The sequence below is a fragment of the Pseudophryne corroboree genome, chromosome 4 (assembly GCF_028390025.1).
Source record: "Pseudophryne corroboree isolate aPseCor3 chromosome 4, aPseCor3.hap2, whole genome shotgun sequence".
Taxonomy (NCBI): Eukaryota; Metazoa; Chordata; class Amphibia; order Anura; family Myobatrachidae; genus Pseudophryne; species Pseudophryne corroboree.
Genome location: NC_086447.1, coordinates 919,822,250 through 919,845,115, shown reverse-complemented (window position 1 = coordinate 919,845,115; position 22,866 = coordinate 919,822,250). Strand labels below are relative to the sequence as shown.

Below are 22,866 nucleotides of genomic sequence, written 5' to 3'. Positions count from 1 at the left end.
AAAAATTGTGTTGACCTTTTTGTGTCGATCATTTCCACATCGACCTTTCTATCCTGCCGACCTTTTGTACTGTCTACCTTTTTCCTGTCAAACTTTTCACCCTGTCTTCCTTTTCCATGTCGACCATTTGGGGTTGACCTGTTGACTGTAGACCTTTTTAACGTAGATCTATGGAAACACATCCCTCCTCTGGAACCCTCCCCAGCAGTGGTCATCGTACATGTAAGGTCGGCAGACCGCGAATGCGCAGAACGGCCACAGCTCCCGAAGGGGAAGTGAAATGATCGTTTTTGCAATAATTAATAAATAAGTCCTTACTTTTGTGCTAATAGTCCAAGGGATATAGGGGGGTCATTCAGACCCGTTTGCATGCAGCGGTTTATCGCTGCGGTGCGAACGGGTGTGGAATGCGCATGTGCGGCGGCCGCAGTGCACGACGTTGCCCGGTTACAGGGGTCGCCGGGTTACGTTGCGTCTAAAGAAGAAAGCGGTCGCAGGACGGACCGCAAAGAAGATTGACAGGAAGAGGGTTTTCCAGAGCGGACCCGGAGCGTTTGGAGCCGTTTTCGGGGAGTGGTGAGTAAAACGCAGGCGTGTCCAGGAGAACGGAGGGCGAAGGAGTGACGTCAAAGCCGAGCCCATCATCGCTGGATCCATCGCACAGGGTAAGATGGTATAGGCCTAGTCTAGTTTTCTGTGAATTTTTTTTAGCTTAGCAGGACTGCACAAGCGATCGCAGCACTGCTAAGCTAAAATACACTCCCCCATAGGCGTGGACTAGTTGATCGCAGCAGCAAAAAGTTGCTATATGCGATCAACTCGGAATGACCCCCATATTCCATTTTGGAGAATGATGTGCATACATTGTTTTCTATTCCCTATCACTGTACGTTTATGAAAGCTGGTGCACGGGAGAAAGGTACTATAACCCAGACTGCACAGAGAAATGCAAATAGTGAGGTGTAAAACTTATAGCAACTTTTCCTCTCTGCACCAATTACCCCCATTATGTGACCATATTAAACTATTCTGTACCTAATACATTTGAAATAAAACAATACATTTTGGTAATTCCTGTGTACGATTATTTCCAGATGAGCTACTGAACGTCTGAGTGAAATCACGTTCTCCGCCTCACATATTTATGGCGCTTGTATAGTTTTGCAAATGACACTGTAAATACACTCATATTAATAATAATTCTCTCCTAGCTGTAATATAATGTTGGAGGTATTTATGTATTACTGGGTAATGTGTTCTACATCTAACAACGTATATATATTTGTGCTTTGTAATAGCGCTAATTACACATTAGGAAATGATGCTCCCAATATAAAAACACATAATTATCATCTCACAGTATTTCTCCCTGAAACATCTAGTTGTGCTGACCTTTGCTGTGGTTCCTATTCCCTAAAATCTCATATGAGGACTTATCATTATAAAATCATTTCTCGATTTGCATTAAAAGGCTGTTTCATTCCAAATGAGCCCCAGGGCAGTTGTGCAGGAGCAATAAACACCTAGAACGTATCCAAAATGCTCTGTGTAAGTGACACTTTGTGGTGTAAGCAGTAACACGGTGATCTGTGGGCTCTATAAAACCCCGAAACAGCACAAAACTTTGGGGGTAATTCTCAGTTGATCTCAGCAGGAACTTTTTTAGCAGTTGGGCAAAACCATGTGCACTGCAGGGGAGGCAGATATAACATGTGCAGAGAGAGTTAAATTTGGGTGTGGTGAGTTCAATCTGCAATCTAAATTGCAGTGTAAAAATAAAGCAGCCAGTATTTACCCTGCACAGAAACAAAATAACCCACCCAAATCTAACTCTCTCTGCACATGTTACATCTGCCCCCCCCTGCAGTGCACATGGTTTTGCCCAACTGCTAAAAAAGTTCCTGCTGCGATCAACTTGGAATTACCCCCTTTGTTATTAGAGATTGTCTTATGTATTGGGAAGATAATGGAGGAATGGAGATGAAAGGATGGTAATTGGTGACAGTAGGATAACCTTCTCATCAGTGGCGTAAGTACGCCCCAGTCGCCTGGAGGCATGAGAAAATGTTGGTGCCCCCCCTCGCCCCTATACATATAGGTATATATATATATATATATATATATATATATATATATACTGTATATATATATATATATATATATATATATATATATACAGTATATATATATACATATGTAAATATCTAGTACACAGGGTGAACAGTAGCAGCGTACTCAGGTATCTTTCGCAATAGTATAGACACACACACACACACACACACACACACATGCCTCTTCTCCTTGCACACACACATGCCTTTTTTACTTAATACACACACACCTCTTTCACTTACACACACACACAATCTTTTTCACTAACTCACACGCCTCTTTCACTTACACACATGCCTCTTTCACTTACACACACACACACACACACACACACACACACACACACACCTCTTTCGCTAACTCACACGCCTTCTTCACTTACACACACACACGCGCCTTTTTCACTTACACTTTCACTTACACACAATTACACACACACCTTTTTCACTTACACACACACACCTCTTTCACTAACTCACACACCTTTTTCACTTACACGTACGCCTTTTTCACTCACACGCACCTTTTTCACTTACACACAATTACACACACACATCACTTTCACTTACACACAATTACACACACGCAACTTTCATTTACACGCACATGCCACTTTCACACAATTACACACACACACACACACACACACACACACACACACACACACACACCTCATTTTCCCTTACCCACAATTACACACACACACACACACACACACACACACACACACACCACTTTCACTTACACACAATTACACACACACACACACACACACACACACACACACACACACACGCCTCTTTCACTTACACACACGCCACTTTCACTTAAACACAAATACACACACACACACGCGTCACTTACACACACACACATGCCTCTTTCACTCACACACATGCCACTTTTACACACACACACACACACACACACACACACACACACACACACACCTTTTTCACTTAAACACACAACTTTCCTTTAAAAAACACAGACATACACACCTCACTTAAAAACAATATACACCCACACACACACACACACACACACACACACACACACACACACACACACACACACACACACACACACACACAATGCAGCAGCTTGAGGCAGGTGGTGCCAGTGCCTACCTTGTGCGATCCCCATGACGGAGGATGAGAGAGCTTCAGCCGGCCAGCTCATTTGGAAGTCCTGTGAGCAGCTGTGTGCTGGAGCTCCCCCTAGCTGCAGCCAGCTGAGCTCTCTCTGTGCATACGAGGAGGCAGCTGCTGCTGCTGCTGCCGTGTCACGACGGTGACACAGCTCCTCCGTCCACTCCAATCAGATCCGGCGATGGATTGTCGGGCAGTGGGAGGCTATGGAGAAGTGCTACCTGCAGGTCAGGAGGCCGGCGGCAGGTGACTCCATTGCCTCCCACAGTTCCACCACTGCTTCTCATACAGGGCAGGAAAGCAAAGTGATATTACTAATACAAGGAAATGACAGAAATCAGTAAGAAGCAACCACACAACTTACATCACATTCAGGGGCCGCATTCCATCTACAGATGGAGCCTCGCACATCTAGTCTTCTCTGGTGCACCAAGGCTTATTAGCATAAGCCTTTCATCTATTGTTCTCAGCTGCAATACAATACAGAGAGAACAATACAGCAGGGGATTAAGTCATTACAGCAGGGGATTAAGGGGGTCATTCCGAGTTGATTGCTCGCTAGCTATTTTTTGCAGCGTTGCGATCAGATAGTCGCCGCCTATAGGGGAGTGTATTTTTTGCTTTGCAAGTGTGCGATCGCGTGTGCAGCCGAGCGGTACAAAAAAGCTTTGTGCAGTATCTGAGTTGCCCTGAATTTACTCAGCCGCTGCGATCACTTCAGCCTGTCTGGGCCCGGAATTGACGTCAGACACCCGCCCTGCAAACGCATGGACACGCCTGTGTTTTTCCAACCACTCCCAGAAAACGGTCAGTTGCCACCCACAAACGCCCTCTTCCTGTCAGTCTTCTTGCGATCGGCTGTGCGAATGGATTCTTTGTTAAATCCATCGCCCAGCAACGATCCGCTGTGTACCCGTAAGACGCGCCCGCGCATTGCGGTGCATATGCATGCGCAGTTTTGACGAGTTTTGACCTGATCGCAGCGCTGCAAAAAATAGCTAGCGGAATGACCCCCTAAGTCCGACAGCCCTGGCTCAATTACTCCTATTAAAGGGATAGATGAGCAGGGCTCCATCTGTATATACCCAGCTCCAGAGAGCGCCATCTTGCAAACCTCAAGCAGTCGCTGTTTGACGTTCTTCCATATAGGCTGCATATATGTACACAACTTGCGAATGAGTTGCGATCGCTCCGGTGGGCGTCTATTTTCGTTTCTGGGCGGCTGCGTCACTCGCTAACATTAGTAGTTGCGTAGCCTAGAAAATCGCGATTGCAATTGCATTAGCGTACAACTTTAAATTTAACCCTATATTTACTGGGTGTGGTTCATTAGATCTACAGTAAAAAGACGGACAGACAGTGGTCGACATGCAGGGTCTAAAGGTCGACGTGAAAATGGTTGATACAAAAAAGGTTGACACAAAGTTTTTTTTTGTTTGTTGGTGTCAGTTTGTATGTTTCACTATATCTGAGCCAAATTAGTGGAAACGTGTACCCTCCTGGGCTCGCTTCACTCGCCACACTTCACTCGCCATGCTTCACTCGCCGCGCTCCACTCGCCGCGCTTCAGGCACGGTTACTATTCCCAATCGCAGGCCACGTGGATGGTAAATGATGAAAAATAAAAAAATGGAAAAAAAAACTTGTGTCAACCATGTGTGTCAACCACTGTCATGTCGACCTTTTGAACCTCTTGACCTTGTTAACCTGTCAATGTTAAGCACTGTCCACATTTTACCTGTCGGCCTTTGGAATGTTGACCCTTTGGGGCTGACCTATTGATGTCTATCTTTTTCCTGTAGATCTATCATCTGGATACTCCGGAGTAGGATGGCCAATCCCGGGATCAGAATTGGCGGGATCCCAGGATTTAGGTTTCTAATCCCGGGGATTTCGGGATTAGTAACCCACCTTTTTCAATGCTAGGCAGCGTTGAGCTTCCTCAGGAGGCCCAGATCCCTCCTCCCGGCTCCCTCCTCCCCCCAGCTGTGCGCACTGTGCAGGGTGATGTAAGGGCAGAGGTCACACTGCGCAGTCTGACGCCAGCTGGCCGCGCAGCCGGGTCACACCTCGCCGTCCACCGCCTGCCGCATGTGATCCTGCTCGCACTCCCAGAGGATAGTGTGTAGTTCTTTTGTGGCATGCAGCCAATACGAGGGACAGGAGCAGATATGGAGACTTATGGAGATATGGAGACATAGAATTTGGAGGGTCATTCCGACACGATTGCTCGCTGCAGTTTATCGCAGCGCAGCGATCGGGTCGGGATTGCGCATGCGCCGGCGCATGCCGGATGGCCGAAGGCCATCGTTCATTAGCCATTGCCTCTGCTTGATTGACAGGCAGAGGTGGTCGCGGGGCGGGAGGAGGCTGGACGGTGGCGTTAAGCCACCGTTTAGGAGGCGCGGTCCGGCCAGCGCAGGCGTGGCCGGACCGTTGGGGTGGCGGGCCGCGGCGGCTGCATGACGTCTCACGCAGCCTCTGCGGCCAGTGGCAGCGACGATCAACTCCCAGCCAGCCGCAGGAGCTGCGCTGGCCGGGAGTTACTCCACAAATAGCTTTTGGGGGCTGGACTGACATGCGGGGCGGACTAGCCCTGTGCTGGGCGTCCCTCCGCATGTCAGGGAAGATGATCGTAGCTGTGCTAAATTTAGCACAGCTACGATCAACTCGGAATGACCCCCTTGGATAGATAGAATATCTGTAACCTGGAGCTGAGGATGGGGTTGGCTGAGGAGGGGGATGGCTATGGAGGGTTAGGTTAGGGTTAGTGTGTGGGTGATGTTAGTGGTAGGGATGGAAAGTGTAGGAATTGTAGGGATTTGAGCAATCGCCCTCAGTCTTGTGACATGAGAGCAGCTGCAGGCGATTGTCCCAGCGCATTGTGCGGCTGATGCACAGTTGAACGCTGCCCAGTTTTGCGCATTGTTCTTGCATGCTTTTGCACTGCGCATGCTCTGCAGCCGAGCGCACACAAGTATTGACGATGCCAGACGTTATTGATGGAATTGCGGGATGTGCCGAGTTGGGCAGTTGTAAATACACCTGTTGCGGACGGATCTCTTGCGCCAAGGACAGGGCTGGGGTATGTGTGCGCACTAATGACGATGTGTGTATGGATAGTGATGCACAACCGTGCATATGGGGGAATACGCATTCAGTTCTGTGTAGGTGACTCGGGTGCAATTAATCTACATCACGTGCAGCATTTGGCGGAGTAACGTCGCCACGCGTTACAGTTTGGTTGGGTATTATATCCGTTCGTGCCATAACTTTTCCTCAGACAATTGATCACAGTGTTTCCGCACTACAGATACCAGCAGAATAAACATGTCCTTTCACTTCTATTCCTTCTTCTGGCCTCAGAACATCGTCGATGAGTGGGACAGGAAGCTGAGTCTCTTCGCCCGTACCATGGAGGAATGGATGAGGTGCCAGAGAAACTGGCTGTACCTGGAGCAGATCTTCCTGGCGTCTGATATCCAGAGGTATACTCTCCCTAATCTGAGACTCACTCTATGATCTATTGCACGTTCCCCCAGAGAAGCTACATCACCAGCCGGCCTAAGATGGCTCCTCTCAGCCGAAGCCATTTGTATGACTCTGCTCCACTCACAACATTTCCATTAGTACACATTAGTAAAACAGTACAATCTGATTGGCTAACCTGTAATAGTAGCCTCTGTTACTGTATATTCATATTGTGGTAATTGTATACTACGTTACATACCTAGACACATGTGACAGCAGATAAGAACCACTTGGCCCATCTAGTCTGCCCCTTTTTTTTTTAACCATATTTCTCTGACGTCCTAGTGGATGCTGGGAACTCCGAAAGGACCATGGGGAATAGCGGGCTCCGAAGGAGGCTGGGCACTCTAGAAAGATTTATGACTACCTGGTGTGCACTGGCTCCTCCCACTATGACCCTCCTCCAAGCCTCAGTTAGATTTTGTGCCCGGCCGAGGTTGGATGCACACTAGGGGCTCTCCTGAGCTCTTAGAAAGAAAGATAGACTTAGGTTTTTTATTTTCAGTGAGACCTGCTGGCAACAGGCTCACTGCAGCGAGGGACTAAGGGGAGAAGAAGCGAACTCGCCTGCTTGCAGCCGGATTGGGCTTCTTAGGCTACTGGACACCATTAGCTCCAGAGGGATCGACCGCAGGCCCAGCCTTGATGTTCGGTCCCGGAGCCGCGCCGCCGTCCCCCTTACAGAGCCAGAAGCAAGAAGATGGTCCGGAAAATCGGCGGCATGAAGACATCAGTCTTCACCAAGGTAGCGCACAGCACTGCAGCTGTGCGCCATTGCTCCTCTCACACTTCACACTCCGGTCACTGAGGGTGCAGGGCGCTGGGGGGGGGCGCCCTGAGGCAGCAATAAAAACACCTTGGCTGGCAAAAATACCTCAATATATAGCCCCAGGGGCTATATATGAGGTAAATACCCCTGCCAGATTCCATAAAAAAGCGGGAGAATAGGCCGCGGAAAAGGGGCGGAGCTATCTCCCTCAGCACACTGGCGCCATTTTTCCCTCACAGCTCCGCTGGAAGGAAGCTCCCTAGCTCTCCCCTGCAGTCTACACTACAGAAAAGGGTTAAAAAAGAGAGGGGGGGGGGGGGGCACTAAATTTAGGCGCAGTATACATTATATAGAAACAGCAGCTATAGGGGACATAACTCAGTTAGTCCCTGCATTATATAGCGCTCTGGTGTGTGCTGGCATACTCTCACTCTGTCCCCCCAAAGGGCTTTTGTGGGTCCTGTCCTCGTTTAGAGCATTCCCTGTGTGTTTGCGGTGTGTCGGTACGGCTGTGTCGACATGTTGAATGAGGAGGCTTATATGGTGACGGAGCAGAGGCCGATATATGTGATGTCGCCCCCTGTGGGGCCGACACCAGAGTGGATGGATAGGTGAAAGGTATTAACCGACAGTGTCAACTCCTTACATAAAAGGGTGGATGACGTAACAACTGTGGGACAGCCGGCTTCTCAGCCCGCGCCTGCCCAGGCGTCTCAAAGGCCATCAGGGGCTCAAAAACGCCCGCTCTCTCAGATGGCAGACACAGATGTCGACACGGAGTCTGACTCCAGTGTCGACAAGGTTGAGACATATACACAATCCACTAGGAACATCCGTGACTTGATCCCGGCAAATAATAAATGTGTTATACATTTCTGACATTAACCCAAGCACCTCTAAAAATGGGTTTTAGGTTGGGGAGAAAAAACAGGCAGTGTTTTGTCCCCCCATCAGATGAATGAATGAAGTGTGTGAAAAGCGTGGGTTCCCCCGTTAAGAAACTGGTAATTTCTAAAAAGTTACTGATGGCGTACCCTTTCCCGCCAGGAGGATAAGTTACGCTGGGAGATATCCCCTAGGGTGGATAAGGCGCTCACACGGTTGTCAAAAAAGGTGGCACTGCCGTTTTAGGAACGGCCACTTTGAAGGTACCTGTTGATAAAAAGCAGGAGGCTATCCTGAAGTCTGTATTTACACACTCAGGTACTAGACTGAGACCTGCAGATCGTGCTGCTGCAGCGTGGTCGGTGACCCTGTCAAACATACTAGTTTGCTAATATGAGAACATATTAAAGACGTCGTCTTATATATGAGGGATGCACAGAGGAATATTTTGCCGGCTGGCATCCAAAATGAATGTAATGTCCATTCTGTCAGGAGGGTATTAGAGACCTGTCACTGGACAGGTGATGCTGACTTAAAAGGCGCATAGAGATTCTGCCTTATAAGGGTGAGGAATGATTTGGGGATGGTCTCTGGGACCTCGTATCCACAGCAACTGCTGGGAAGAAATATTTTTACCTCAGGTTTCCTCACAGACTAAGAAAGCACTGTATTATCAGGTACAGTCCTTTCGGCTTCAGAAAAGCAAGCGGGTCAAACGGCGCTTCCTTTCTGTACAGAGACAAGGGAAGAGGGAAAAAGCTGCACCAGTCAGCCTGTTCCCAGAATCAAAATTCTTCCCCCGCTTCCTGTGAGTCCACAGCATGACGCGGGTGCTCCACAGGTGTAGCCAGGTACGGTGGGGGGCCGTCTCAAAAATTTCAGCAATTAGTGGGCTCGCTCACAGGTGGATCCCTGTTTCTTTCAAGTAGTATTTCAGGGGTACAAGCTGGAATTCGAGATGTCTCCCCCCCGCCGTTTCCTCAAATATGCCTTGCCGACAACTCCCTCAGGCAGGGAGGCTGTACTAGAGGCAATTAATAAGCGGTATTCCCAGCAGGTAATACTCAAGGGCCCCTACTTCAACAAGGACGGGGTTACTATTCCACACGGTTTGGGGTACCGAAACCGCTTGGTTTGGTGTGACCCATTTTATATTTAAAATCCTTGAACACATACATAAAAAAATTCAAGTTCAAGATGGAATCGCTCAGGGCGGTTATTGCAAGCCTGGACGAGGGGGATTACATGGTATCCCGGGACATCAAGGATGCTTACCTGCTTGTCCCCATTTACCATCCTCGCCAGGAGTACCTCAGATTTGTGGTACAGGTTTGCCATTACCAAGTCCAGACAGGGCCGTTTGGACTGTACATGGCACCGAGGGTGTTTACCAAGGTAATGGCCGAAATGATGATACTCCTTCGAAAAAAGGGAGTTTTAATTATCCCGTACTTGGACGATCTCCTAATAAAGGCACGGTCCAAGGAACAGTTGATGGTGGGAGTAGCACTATCTCAGGAAGTGCTGCACCAGCACGGCTGGATTCTGAATATCCCAAAGTCACAGCTTGTTCCGACTACACGTATACTGTTCCTGGGTATGATTCTGGACACAGTCCAGAAAAAAGTGTTTCTCCCGGAGGAGAAAGCCAGGGAGTTGTCTTCTCTAGTCAGAGACCTCCTGAAACCAAAACAGGTATCGGTGCATCACTGCACGCGGGTCCTGGGAAAGATGGTAGCTTCTTACGAGGCAATTCCATTCGGCAGGTTCCATGCCAGAATCTTTCAGTGGGACCTGTTGGACAAGTGGTCCGGATCGCATATTCAGATACATCGTTTAATAACCCTGTCTCCAAGAACCAGGGTGTCTCTTCTGTGGTGGCTGCACAGTGCTCATCTTCTAGAGGGCCGCAGATTCGGCATACAGGACTGGGTCCTGGTGACCACGGATGCCAGCCTTCGAGGCTGGGGGGCAGTCACAAGGGGAAGAAACTTCCAAGGACTATGGTCAAGTCAGGAGACTTCCCTTCACATAAATATTCTGGAACTAAGGGCCATCTACAATGCCCTAAGTCAAGCAAAATCCCTGCTCCTACACCAGCCGGTGCTGATTCAGTCAGACAACATCACGGCAGTCGCCCATGTGAATCGACAGGGCGGCACAAGAAGCAGGATGGCAATGGCAGAAGCCACAAGAATTCTCCGATGGGCGGAAAATCATCTACTAGCACTGTCCAGTGGCAAACGCAGGATTTGCATGGGGGGGGGTTTCCAGAACTGGGCGGAGCCAATCACGGGGGTGGGGACTGAGGTGACCCAGTATATGCTGGGTCCGTAAAACTAGTGTGTGTGTGTGTGTGTGTGTGTGTGTGTATATATATACATATATATATATATATATATATATACATATATCTACACATACATATATATATATATATATATATATATATAATCCTGTACATAAATACTTGCACACCCTTTTCTTTGTATATAAGGTGCTCCTTAAGTTCTGTACCATTACAGTCCAGATAAATATAAAGGTTTGTAGAGAAGGGCACTCAATCCAGATTTGAAAAAAATTGTCTTTTAATATCACCCAACCAGGGCACTTAAAAAGGTGAACTACAGATTGCGGTGGCTCAGCATGAGATAATTTGAGATATTTATCCACAAAACATTGGCGTATCCATGCCTAAGTAATCATATCCATAGCAAGCGTATCATAATCATAGGGATACAAGTGGTAACTTAGCTAAGTTACCACTTGTATCCCTATGATTATGATACGCTTGCTATGGATATGATTACTTAGGCATGGATACGCCAATGTTTTGTGGATAAATATCTCAAATTATCTCATGCTGAGCCACCGCAATCTGTAGTTCACCTTTTTAAGTGCCCTGGTTGGGTGATATTAAAAGACAATTTTTTTCAAATCTGGATTGAGTGCCCTTCTCTACAAACCTTTATATATATATATATACATACATACACACACACACACACATACATATACACGGGTGGTCTTCAGTATGCCAGCGGTCGGGCTCCCGGCGACCAGCATACCGGCGCCGGGGAGCCTGACCGCCGGCATACCGACACTTATTCTCCCTCGTGGGGGTCCACGACCCCCCTGGAGGGAGAATAGAATAGTGTGGCGCGCGTAGCGTGGCGAGCGCAGCGAGCCCGCAAGGGGCTCATTTGCGCTCGCCACACTGTTGGTAAGCCGGCGGCCGGCCTCCCGGCGCCGGTATGCTGGTCGCCGGGAGGCCGGCCGCCGGGAGATCGTAGTGAACCCATATACACATATACATAGCATATTAAACATGCATACATATATATATATATATACACACACATACAGTACACATATATATACACATGTATATATATATATATCATATGTATGTGTGTGTGTGTGTGTGTGTGTGTGTGTGTGTGTGTGTGTGTGTGTGTGTGTGTGTGTGTTTATATGTATGTATGTATGTATGTATATGATTGTACTGTTGTGGTGTGGTCCTGAGGACGGGGTGCTGTCCCCGAAAGTACTCGACCTGAACCTTTAATACACATTTGCTACTTTGCCATTATTGATGACTCCAGAGTGCCTTCTTCCTTGGATTTGCATTTATGTATATACATGTGTATATATGTAGGCACATGGATATATATGTACTATAATTAAAATAAAGTAAACTTTTATTGCACTTGCAAGTGCCACCAGGAAGACAGCAGGCTGCAGATGACGCTAGACAGTCATTAATAATACTCATGCAGCTAAAAAAAAAAAAAAAAAAAAAAAAAATTTTTTTTTTTTTTTTAGTGGAGGGGGGTTTCCGGGTACTCGGAAACCCCCCTGGGTGCGCCACTGCTGTCAGCAGTGTTCATTCCGGGAGTGGACAACTGGGAAGCAGACTTTCTCAGCAGGCACGACCTCCACCCGGGAGAGTGGGGACTTCATCTAGAAGTCTTCCAAATGATTGTAAATCAGTGGGATTGTCCACAGGTGGACATGATGGCGTCCCGCCTCAACAAAAAACTAGAGAGGTGTTGCGTCAGGTCAAGAGACCCTCAGGCAATAGCTGTGGACGCTCTAGTGACACCGTGGGTGTATCAGTCAGTTTATGTGTTCCCTCCTCTGCCTCTCATACCAAAGGTATTGAGAATAATAAGAAGGCGAGGAGTAAACACAATTCTCGGGGTTCCGGATTGGCCAAGACGAGCGTGGTACCCGGAACTTCAAGAGATGATCTCAGAGGACCCGTGGCCTCTGCCGCTCAGACAAGACCTGCTACAGCAAGGGCCCTGTCTGTTCCAAGACTTACCGCGGCTGCGTTTGACGGCATGGCGGTTGAACGCCGGATCCTAAAGGAAAAGGGTATTCCGGAAGAAGTCATTCCTACGCTTATTAAAGCCAGGAAAGAGGTTACAGCAAATCATTATCACCGCATATGGCGGAAATATGTTGCATGGTGTGAGGCCGAAAGGGCCCCAACAGAGGAATTTCAACTAGGTCGATTTCTGCATTTCCTGCAAGCAGGAGTGAATATGGGCCTAAAATTAGGTTCCATTAAGGTACAGATCTCGGCTCTGTCGATTTTCTTTCAAAAAGAACTAGCTTCAGTACTGGAAGTTCAGACATTTGTGAAAGGAGTGCTGCATATCCAGCCCCATTTGTGCCTCCTGTGGCACCTTGGGATCTCAACGTGGTGTTGAGTTTCTTAAAATCACATTGGTTTGAGCCACTAAAGACCGTGGATCTGAAATATCTCACGTGGAAGGTGGTCATGTTATTGGCCTTGGCTTCTGCCAGGCGAGTATCAGAATTGGCTGCTTTGTCTTGTAAAAGCCCTTATTTGATTTTCCATATGGATAGGGCAGAATTGAGGACTCGTCCCCAGTTTCTCCCTAAGGTGGTGTCAGCGTTTCACCTGAACCAGTCTATTGTGGTGCCTGCGGCTACTAAGGACTTGGAGGACTCCAAGTTGCTAGACGTTGTCAGGGCCCTGAAAATATATGTTTCCAGGACAGCGGGAGTCAGAAAATCTGACTCGCTGTTTATTTTATATGCACCCAACAAGCTGGGTGCTCCTGCTTCTAAGCAGACTATTGCTCGTTGGATTTGTAGTACAATTCAGCTTGCACATTCTGTGGCAGGCCTGCCACAGCTAAAATCTGTCAATGCCCATTCCACAAGGAAGGTGGGCTCATCTTGGGCGGCTGCCCGAGGGATCTCGGCTTTACAACTTTGCCGAGCTGCTACTTGGTCAGGGGCAAACACGTTTGCAAAATTCTACAAATTTGATACCCTGGCTAAGGAGGACCTGGAGTTCTCTCATTCGGTGCTGCAGAGTCATCCGCACTCTCCCGCCCGTTTGGGAGCTTTGGTATAATCCCCATGGTCCTTTCGGAGTTCCCAGCATCCACTAGGACGTCAGAGAAAATAAGAATTTACTCACCGGTAATTCTATTTCTCGTAGTCCGTAGTGGATGCTGGGCGCCCATCCCAAGTGCGGTTTATCTGCAATACTTGTACATAGTTATTGTTAACTAAATCGGGTTATTGTTGAGCCATCTGTTGAGAGGCTCAATTGTTTCATACTGTTAACTGGGTATAATATCACGAGTTATACGGTGTGATTGGTGTGGCTGGTATGAGTCTTACACGGGATTCAAAATCCTTCCTTATTGTGTACGCTCGTCCGGGCACAGTGTCCTAACTGAGGCTTGGAGGAGGGTCATAGTGGGAGGAGCCAGTGCACACCAGGTAGTCATAAATCTTTCTAGAGTGCCCAGCCTCCTTCGGAGCCCGATATTCCCCATGGTCCTTTCGGAGTTCCCAGCATCCACTACGGACTACGAGAAATAGAATTACCGGTGAGTAAATTCTTATTTTTTACCTCAAGCCTTATTTGATCCTTATTTCTGTGTAAGGAGATCCTTATGTCTATCCCATGCTTGTTTAAATTGCGCTACTGTCTTAACCTCTACCTCCTCCGATGGGAGGCTATTCCACTTATCCACTACACTTTCTGTGAAGTAATGTTTCCTCATTATGTCCCCTGAACCTCCCCCCCCAGTCTCAGTGCATGTCCTCGTGTTCTAATCATACTTGCCTACCCTCCCGAAAATCGGGTGGCGCTCCCGCCCCCCCGGAAAGGTAGACAAGTGTGCCGCATCCGCCGCCGCTCCCGCACCCCCCCTTGGCTGCCCACAACGGTGCACCAGTGGGCGGTCCGAGGGGGACCCGATGATGTCATCATAGCTCCGCCCCCTCTCTCCAGCGTCTGTTTCCTCGGCACTGGATAGCGGGCAGTGGAGCACAATGACGTATTATGCTGTCACGCCCAGGACACGCCCCCTCACTACCGGACACGCCCCCTGTTCGCCGACCAGGCTGCCCCCTCCCGAAAGCAATATCGGCAAGTATGGTTCTAATACTTCTCTTTCTGTGAGTAATGTTTCCCTCCTGTATCTTGGTAAAACCCTTGGTATATGTGAAAGTTTCTATCATGTCCCCCCTTTCCCTTCTCTGCTGCACACTATACATATTGAGATCTTTTTGTCTTTCCGGGTAAGTTATCTGATGTAGGCCATGCACCATTTTATTTGTCCTTCTTTGTACAGTCTCTAATGCAGGGGTGGCCAACCAGTCAGAGACAAAGAGCCCAAAAAATCTTGTTTGGTACATCTAAGAGACGGCATCGAACCAAAGTTGCATGTGTAAAAATGGGGTGTGGCCTTGTTCCTGCTAGGCCACGCCCCTAGTAAAAAATAAGAATTTACTTACCGATAATTCTATTTCTCATAGTCCGTAGTGGATGCTGGGGACTCCGAAAGGACCACGGGGAATAGCGGCTCCGCAGGAGACTGGGCACAAAGTAAAAGCTTTAGGACTAGCTGGTGTGCACTGGCTCCTCCCCCTATGACCCTCCTCCAAGCCTCAGTTAGGATACTGTGCCCGGACGAGCGTACACAATAAGGAAGGATTTTGAATCCCGGGTAAGACTCATACCAGCCACACCAATCACACCGTACAACTTGTGATCTGAACCCAGTTAACAGCATGATAACAGAAGGAGCCTCTGAAAAGATGGCTCACAACAACAATAACCCGATTTTTGTAACAATAACTATGTACAAGTAATGCAGACAATCCGCACTTGGGATGGGCGCCCAGCATCCACTACGGACTATGAGAAATAGAATTATCTGTAAGTAAATTCTTATTTTCTTTAACGTCCTAGTGGATGCTGGGGACTCCGAAAGGACCATGGGGATTATACCAAAGCTCCCAAACGGGCGGGAGAGTGCGGATGACTCTGCAGCACCGAATGAGAGAACTCCAGGTCCTCCTCAGCCAGGGTATCAAATTTGTAGAATTTAGCAAACGTGTTTGCCCCTGACCAAGTAGCTGCTCGGCAAAGTTGTAAAGCCGAGACCCCTCGGGCAGCCGCCCAAGATGAGCCCACTTTCCGTGTGGAATGGGCTTTTACAGATTTTGGCTGTGGCAGGCCTGCCACAGAATGTGCAAGCTGAATTGTGCTACAAATCCAACGAGCAATCGTCTGCTTAGAAGCAGGAGCACCCAGCTTGTTGGGTGCATACAGGATAAACAGCGAGTCAGATTTTCTGACTCCAGCCGTCCTGGAAACATATATTTTCAGGGCCCTGACTACGTCCAGCAACTTGGAATCCTCCAAGTCCCTAGTAGCCGCAGGCACCACAATAGGTTGGTTTAAGTGAAATGCTGAAACCACTTTAGGGAGAAATTGAGGACGAGTCCTCAATTCTGCCCTGTCCGTATGAAAAATTAGGTAAGGGCTTTTATAGGATAAAGCCGCCAATTCTGATACACGCCTGGCTGAAGCCAGGGCTAACAGCATTACCACTTTCCATGTGAGATATTTCAAGTCCACAGTGGTGAGTGGTTCAAACCAACGTGATTTTAGGAATCCCAACATTACATTGAGATCCCAAGGTGCCACTGGAGGCACAAAAGGAGGCTGTATATGCAGTACTCCCTTGACAAACGTCTGAACTTCAGGAACAGAAGCTAGTTCTTTTTGGAAGAATATCGACAGGGCCGAAATTTGAACCTTAATGGACCCTAATTTGAGGCCCATAGACAGTCCTGTTTGCAGGAAATGCAGGAATCGACCCAGTTGAAATTCCTCCGTAGGGGCCTTCCTGGCCTCGCACCACGCAACATATTTACGCCAAATACGGTGATAATGTTGTACGGTTACATCCTTCCTGGCTTTGATCAGGGTAGGGATGACTTCATCCGGAATGCCTTTTTCCTTCAGGATCCGGCGTTCAACCGCCATGCCGTCAAACGCAGCCGCGGTAAGTCTTGGAACAGACATGGTCCCTGCTGGAGCAGGTCCTGTCTTAGAGGTAGAGGCCACGGGTCTTCCGTGAGCATCTCTTGAATTTCCGGGTACCAAGTCTAGTCTTTACTCCTCTCCTTCTTATGATTCTCAGTACTTTTGGTATGAGAGGAAGAGGAGGCAACACATACACTGACCGGTACACCCACGGTGTTACCAGAGCGTCCACAGCTATTGCCTGAGGGTCCCTTGACCTGGAGCAATATCTGTCCAGTTTTTTGTTGAGGCGAGACGCCATCATGTCCACCTTTGGTTTTTCCCAACGGTTTACAATCATGTGGAAGACTTCTGGGTGAAGTCCCCACTCCCCCGGGTGAAGATCGTGTCTGCTGAGGAAGTCTGCTTCCCAGTTGTCCACTCCCGGAATGAACACTGCTGATAGTGCTATCACATGATTTTCCGCCCAGCGAAGAATCCTTGCCACTTCCGTCATTGCCCTCCTGCTTCTTGTGCCGCCCTGTCTGTTTACGTGGGCGACTGCCGTGATGTTGTCCGACTGGATCAATACTGGCTGACCCTGAAGCAGAGGCCTTGCCTGACTTAGGGCATTGTAAATGGCCCTTAGTTCCAGGATATTTATGTGAAGTGACGTTTCCATGCTTGACCACAAGCCCTGGAAATTTTTTCCCTGTGTGACTGCTCCCCAGCCTCTCAGGCTGGCATCCGTGGTCACCAGGACCCAATCCTGAATGCCGAATCTGCGGCCCTCTAGGAGATGAGCACTCTGTAACCACCACAGGAGAGACACCCTTGTCCTTGGAGACAGGGTTATCCGCTGATGCATTTGAAGATGCGATCCGGACCATTTGTCTAGCAGATCCAACTGAAAAGTTCTTGCGTGGAATCTGCCGAATGGAATCGCTTCGTAAGAAGCCACCATCTTTCCCAGGACCCTTGTGCACTGATGCACTGACACCTGGCCTGGTCTTAGGAGTTTCCTGACTAGGTCGGATAACTCCCTGGCTTTCTCTTCCGGGAGAAACACCTTTTTCTGTACTGTGTCCAGAATCATCCCTAGGAACAGCAGACATGTCGTCGGAATCAGCTGCGATTTTGGAATACATCCGTGCTGTCGTAGTACTATTTGAGATAGTGCTACTCCGACCTCTAACTGTTCTCTGGACCGTGCCCTTATCAGGAGATCGTCCAAGTAAGGGATAATTAAGACGCCTTTTCTTTGAAGAAGAATCATCATTTCGGCCATTACCTTGGTAAAGACCCGGGGTGCCGTGGACAATCCAAACGGCAGCGTCTGAAACTGATAGTAACAGTTCTGTACCACAAACCTGAGGTACCCTTGGTGAGAAGGGCAAATTGGGACATGGAGGTAAGCATCCTTGATGTCCAGAGACACCATGTAGTCCCCTTCTTCCAGGTTCGCTATCACTGCTCTGAGTGACTCCATCTTGAACTTGAACCTTTTTATGTAAGTGTTCAAGGCTTTCAGATTTAAAATGGGTCTCACCGAGCCGTCCGGCTTCGGTACCACAAACAGCGTGGAGTAATACCCCTTTCCCTGTTGTAGGAGGGGTACCTTGATTATCACTTGCTGGGAATACAGCTTGTGAATGGCTTCCAATACCGCCTCCCTGTCGGGGGTAGACGTTGGTAAAGCAGACTTCAGGAACCGGCGAGGGGGAGACGTCTCGAATTCCAATTTGTACCCCTGAGATACTACCTGCAGGATCCAGGGGTCCACTTGCGAGTGAGCCCACTGCGCGCTGAAATTCTTGAGACGGGCCCCCACCGTGCCTGAGTCCGCTTGTAAGGCCCCAGCGTCATGCTGAGGACTTGGCAGAAGCGGGGGAGGGCTTCTGTTCGTGGGAAGAAGCTGTCTGTTGCAGTCTTTTTCCCCTTCCTCTGCCCCGGGGCAGATATGAGTGGCCTTTTGCCCGCTTGCCCTTATGGGGACGAAAGGACTGAGCCTGAAAAGACGGTATCTTTTTCTGCTGCGAGGTGACTTGGGGTAAAAAGGTGGATTTCCCAGCCGTTGCCGTGGCCACCAGGTCCGATAGACCGCCCCAAAATAACTCCTCCCCTTTATACGGCAATACTACCATATGCCGTTTGGAATCCGCATCCCCTGACCACTGTCGCGTCCATAATCCTCTTCTGGCAGAAATGGACATCGCACTTACTCTTGATGCCAGAGTGCAAATGTCTCTCTGTGCATCTCGCATATATAGGAATGCATCCTTTAAATGCTCTATAGTCAATAATATATTGTCCCTGTCCAGGGTATCAATATTTTCAGTCAGGGAATCCGACCAAGCCACCCCAGCACTGCACATCCAGGCTGAGGCGATTGCTGGTCGCAGTATAACACCAGTATGAGTGTATATACTTTTAAGGATATTTTCCAGCCTCCTATCTGCTGGCTCCTTAAGGGCGGCCGTTTCTGGAGACGGTAACGCCACTTGTTTTGATAAGCGTGTGAGCGCCTTATCCACCCTAGGGGGTGTTTCCCAACGAGCCCTAACCTCTGGTGGGAAGGGATATAGTGCCAATAATTTTTTAGAAATTAGCAGTTTTTTGTCGGGGGTAACCCACGCTTCATCACACACTTCATTCAATTCATCTGATTCAGGAAAAACTACGGGTAGTTTTTTCACACCCCACATAATACCCCTTTTTGTGGTACTTGCAGTATCAGAGATGTGCAAAACCTCCTTCATTGCCGTGATCATGTAACGTGTGGCCCTACTGGAAAATACGTTTGTTTCTTCACCGTCGACACTGGAGTCAGTGTCTGTGTCTGGGACCGTGTCGACCCACTGAGGTAACGGGCGTTTAATAGCCCCTGACGGTGTTTGAGACGCCTGGACAGGCACTAACTGAGCTGCCGGCTGTCTCATGTCGTCAACAGTTTTCTGTAACGTGCCGACACTGTCACGTAATTCCTTAATTACGGCCATCCATTCAGGTGTCGACTCCCTAGGGGGTGACATCACCATTATAGGCAATTGCTCCGCCTCCACATCATTTTCCTCCTCATACATGTCGACACACACGTACCGACACCCAGCACACACACAGGGAATGCTCTGATAGAGGACAGGACCCACTTAGCCCTTTGGGGAGACAGAGGGAGAGTTTGCCAGCACACACCAGAGCACTATATATGTATAGGGACAACCTTACAATAAGTGTCTATCCCTTATAGCTGCTTATATCTGTTATTTTGCCAAATAAGTGCCCCCCTCTCTTTTTTACCCTGTTTCTGTAGTTGCAGGATGCAGGGGAGATTCTGGGAGCCTTCCTACCAGCGGAGCTGTGTGGGAAAAATGGCGCTGTGTGCTGCGGAGATAGGCCCCGCCCCCTTCACGGCGGGCTCTTCTCCCGCTTTTTTCTGGAAAACTGGCAGGGGTTAAATACATCCATATAGCCCAGGAGCTATATGTGATGTATTTTTTGCCAAATAAGGTAAATTCATTGCTTCCCAGGGCGCCCCCCCCCCCAGCGCCCTGCACCCTCAGTGACCGAAGTGTGAAGTGTGCTGAGAGCAATGGCGCACAGCTGCAGTGCTGTGCGCTACCTTATGAAGACAGGAAAGTCTTCTGCCGCCGATTTATGGACCTCTTCTTGCTTCAGCATCTGTAAGGGGGCCGGCGGCGCGGCTCCGGGACCCATCCATGGCTGGGCCTGTGATCGTCCCTCTGGAGCTAATGTCCAGTAGCCTAAGAAGCCCAATCCACTCTGCACGCAGGTGAGTTCGCTTCTTCTCCCCTTAGTCCCTCGATGCAGTGAGCCTGTTGCCAGCAGGTCTCACTGAAAATAAAAAACCTATTTAAACTTTTACTCTAAGCAGCTCAGGAGAGCCACCTAGATTGCACCCTTCTCGTTCGGGCACAAAATCTTAACTGAGGCTTGGAGGAGGGTCATAGGGGGAGGAGCCAGTGCACACCAGCTAGTCCTAAAGCTTTTACTTTGTGCCCAGTCTCCTGCGGAGCCGCTATTCCCCATGGTCCTTTCGGAGTCCCCAGCATCCACTAGGACGTTGGAGAAATAAGATATTGAAATAGCTAGATCCACATAAAATACATTTTAAAGTCAGATACAACATAAAATATATTAAAAAAGCTACTTCCACATAAAATAATTGAAAAGCCGATCCACATAAAATATATTGAAAAAGACAGATTCACATAATACACTTCAGCTCCCCCATGTGTCACTCCAGCCAGCACCCTTCTGTGTCACTCCAGCCAGCACCCTTCTGTGTCACTCCAGCCAGCACCCTTCTGTGTCACTCCAGCCAGCACCCTCCTGTGTCACTCCAGCCAGCTCCCCCATGTGTCACTCCAGCCAACACCCTTCTGTGTCACTCCAGCCAGCACCCTCCTGTGTCACTCCAGCCAGCACCCTCCTGTGTCACTCCAGCCAGCACCCTCCTGTGTCACTCCAGCCAGCACCCTCCTGTGTCACTCCAGCCACCACCCTCCTGTGTCACTCCAGCCAGCACCCTCCTATGTGTCACTCCAGTCAACTCCCCCATGTGTAACTCTACTGCCAGCTCCCCTATGTGTCACTCCAGCCAGCACCCTTCTGTTTCACTCCAACCAGCACCCTCCTATGTCACTCAAGTCAGCTCCCCCATGTGTCACTCCTGCCAGCACTGTGTCACTCCAGCCAGCTCCCCTATGTGTCACTCGAGACTGTGACTGCTGGGGTCAGACTGTGACTACTGGGGTCATACTGTAACTGCTGGGGTCAGACTGTGACTGCTGGGGTCAGACTGTGACTGCTGGGGTCAGACTGTGACTACTGGGGTCATACTGTAACTGCTGGGGTCATACTGTGACTGCTGGGGTCAGACTGTGACTGCTGGGGTGATACTGTAACTGCTGGGGTCATACTGTGACTGCTGGGGTCAGACTGTGACTGCTGGGGTCAGACTGTGGCTTATAGCAGTGACCCTGCAGTCCCTGGAGCCTTCGCAGCGGTGTCCTTTAATATTCAAAAAGAAAATGAATGCACGCAGCAGAATCCAAGTCATTATCGCCCGCGTCATTGTGACCAAATGTCCAAGTCACACAATGGCAGCCTCCTCTATGTATAGGAACCCTTTAAATCAGGGGTAGGCAATGTGCAGCACTCCAGCTACTGTGGGACTACACAACCCAGCATGCCCTATCATAGATTTAGCATGCCCTAATAACTGGGGTGTGCAGTTCCACAGCAGCTGGAGTGCTATACGTTGCCTATGCCTGCTTTTAAGTTTAACATTGAATATGTCATTAAATGGCACAGTGGCTATATTCATCGGGTGTGCCTGTAGTTACTGTGGTCTTGTTGTAACTACAGCTCCTGGATAGTCATATACTGTCCATTTTATTTGTTTCTATTTCACCTCCAAGATTATATATACTGCAGCTGTTATACATATGTCTGTAATTGCTGAATGCACCGCAATGTCCCAGAACAGCACCAGCCAACGTTCAGGCATCATAACACGAATCTGATTGGTCCTAAGACAATAACATTGTTACATAAAGATAATGACACCTGGGTTATGCTTTCCTATGATGAGCACTGGAATTATCTGTGCTGTCACCTCTCCCATCGCTTCTGGTCTTATCCATCGTATAAAACTGGAAACATTATTAAACATACGTCCATCCTTCTCTCTGGAGACTGTACAATTGGATTACGGAGGAAAGCAATAAAGAGAAGTACTGTATAAGAAATGGGAAATGACATTCAGAACAGCGTCTCGTACATTGTGTATATATTCTTACATCGCCAGCTTCTAATACTATGTATATTGTGTGTAGACAGCTCCCAGCCGAAGCCAAGCTCTTTTCCCAAGTGGACCTCTCCTGGAAAGAGTTAATGAACTACACAAAGGACAGGCCCAACGCCCTACGGGCCGCTACTGTGCCGGGGGTACTGGAAGTACTGCAGACCAACAATGCTCATTTGGAGAAGATACTGAAATGCCTAGAGGTAGGTGATGGTAGATGGGCGGATATAGCATTCAGGTCTTCTGTGCGAAAACTGATACTCTGCGTTTAGGGGGGTAT

At 48.7% G+C, this 22,866-nt stretch overlaps 1 protein-coding gene across 7 annotated transcripts in view; it reads left to right on the top strand.

Moving 5' to 3' along the window:
• DNAH14 (dynein axonemal heavy chain 14) overlaps positions 1–22,866 on the top strand; it is a 427,754-nt gene that overhangs the window by 109,809 nt on the left and 295,079 nt on the right. For all 7 annotated transcript variants that reach the window (XM_063919003.1, XM_063919002.1, XM_063918999.1 and 4 more), the window contains exons 22-23: positions 6,630–6,751; positions 22,618–22,789. In XM_063919003.1, coding sequence (XP_063775073.1) covers positions 6,630–6,751; positions 22,618–22,789 — 294 coding nt within the window. The remainder of the gene's footprint in view (positions 1–6,629; positions 6,752–22,617; positions 22,790–22,866) is intronic.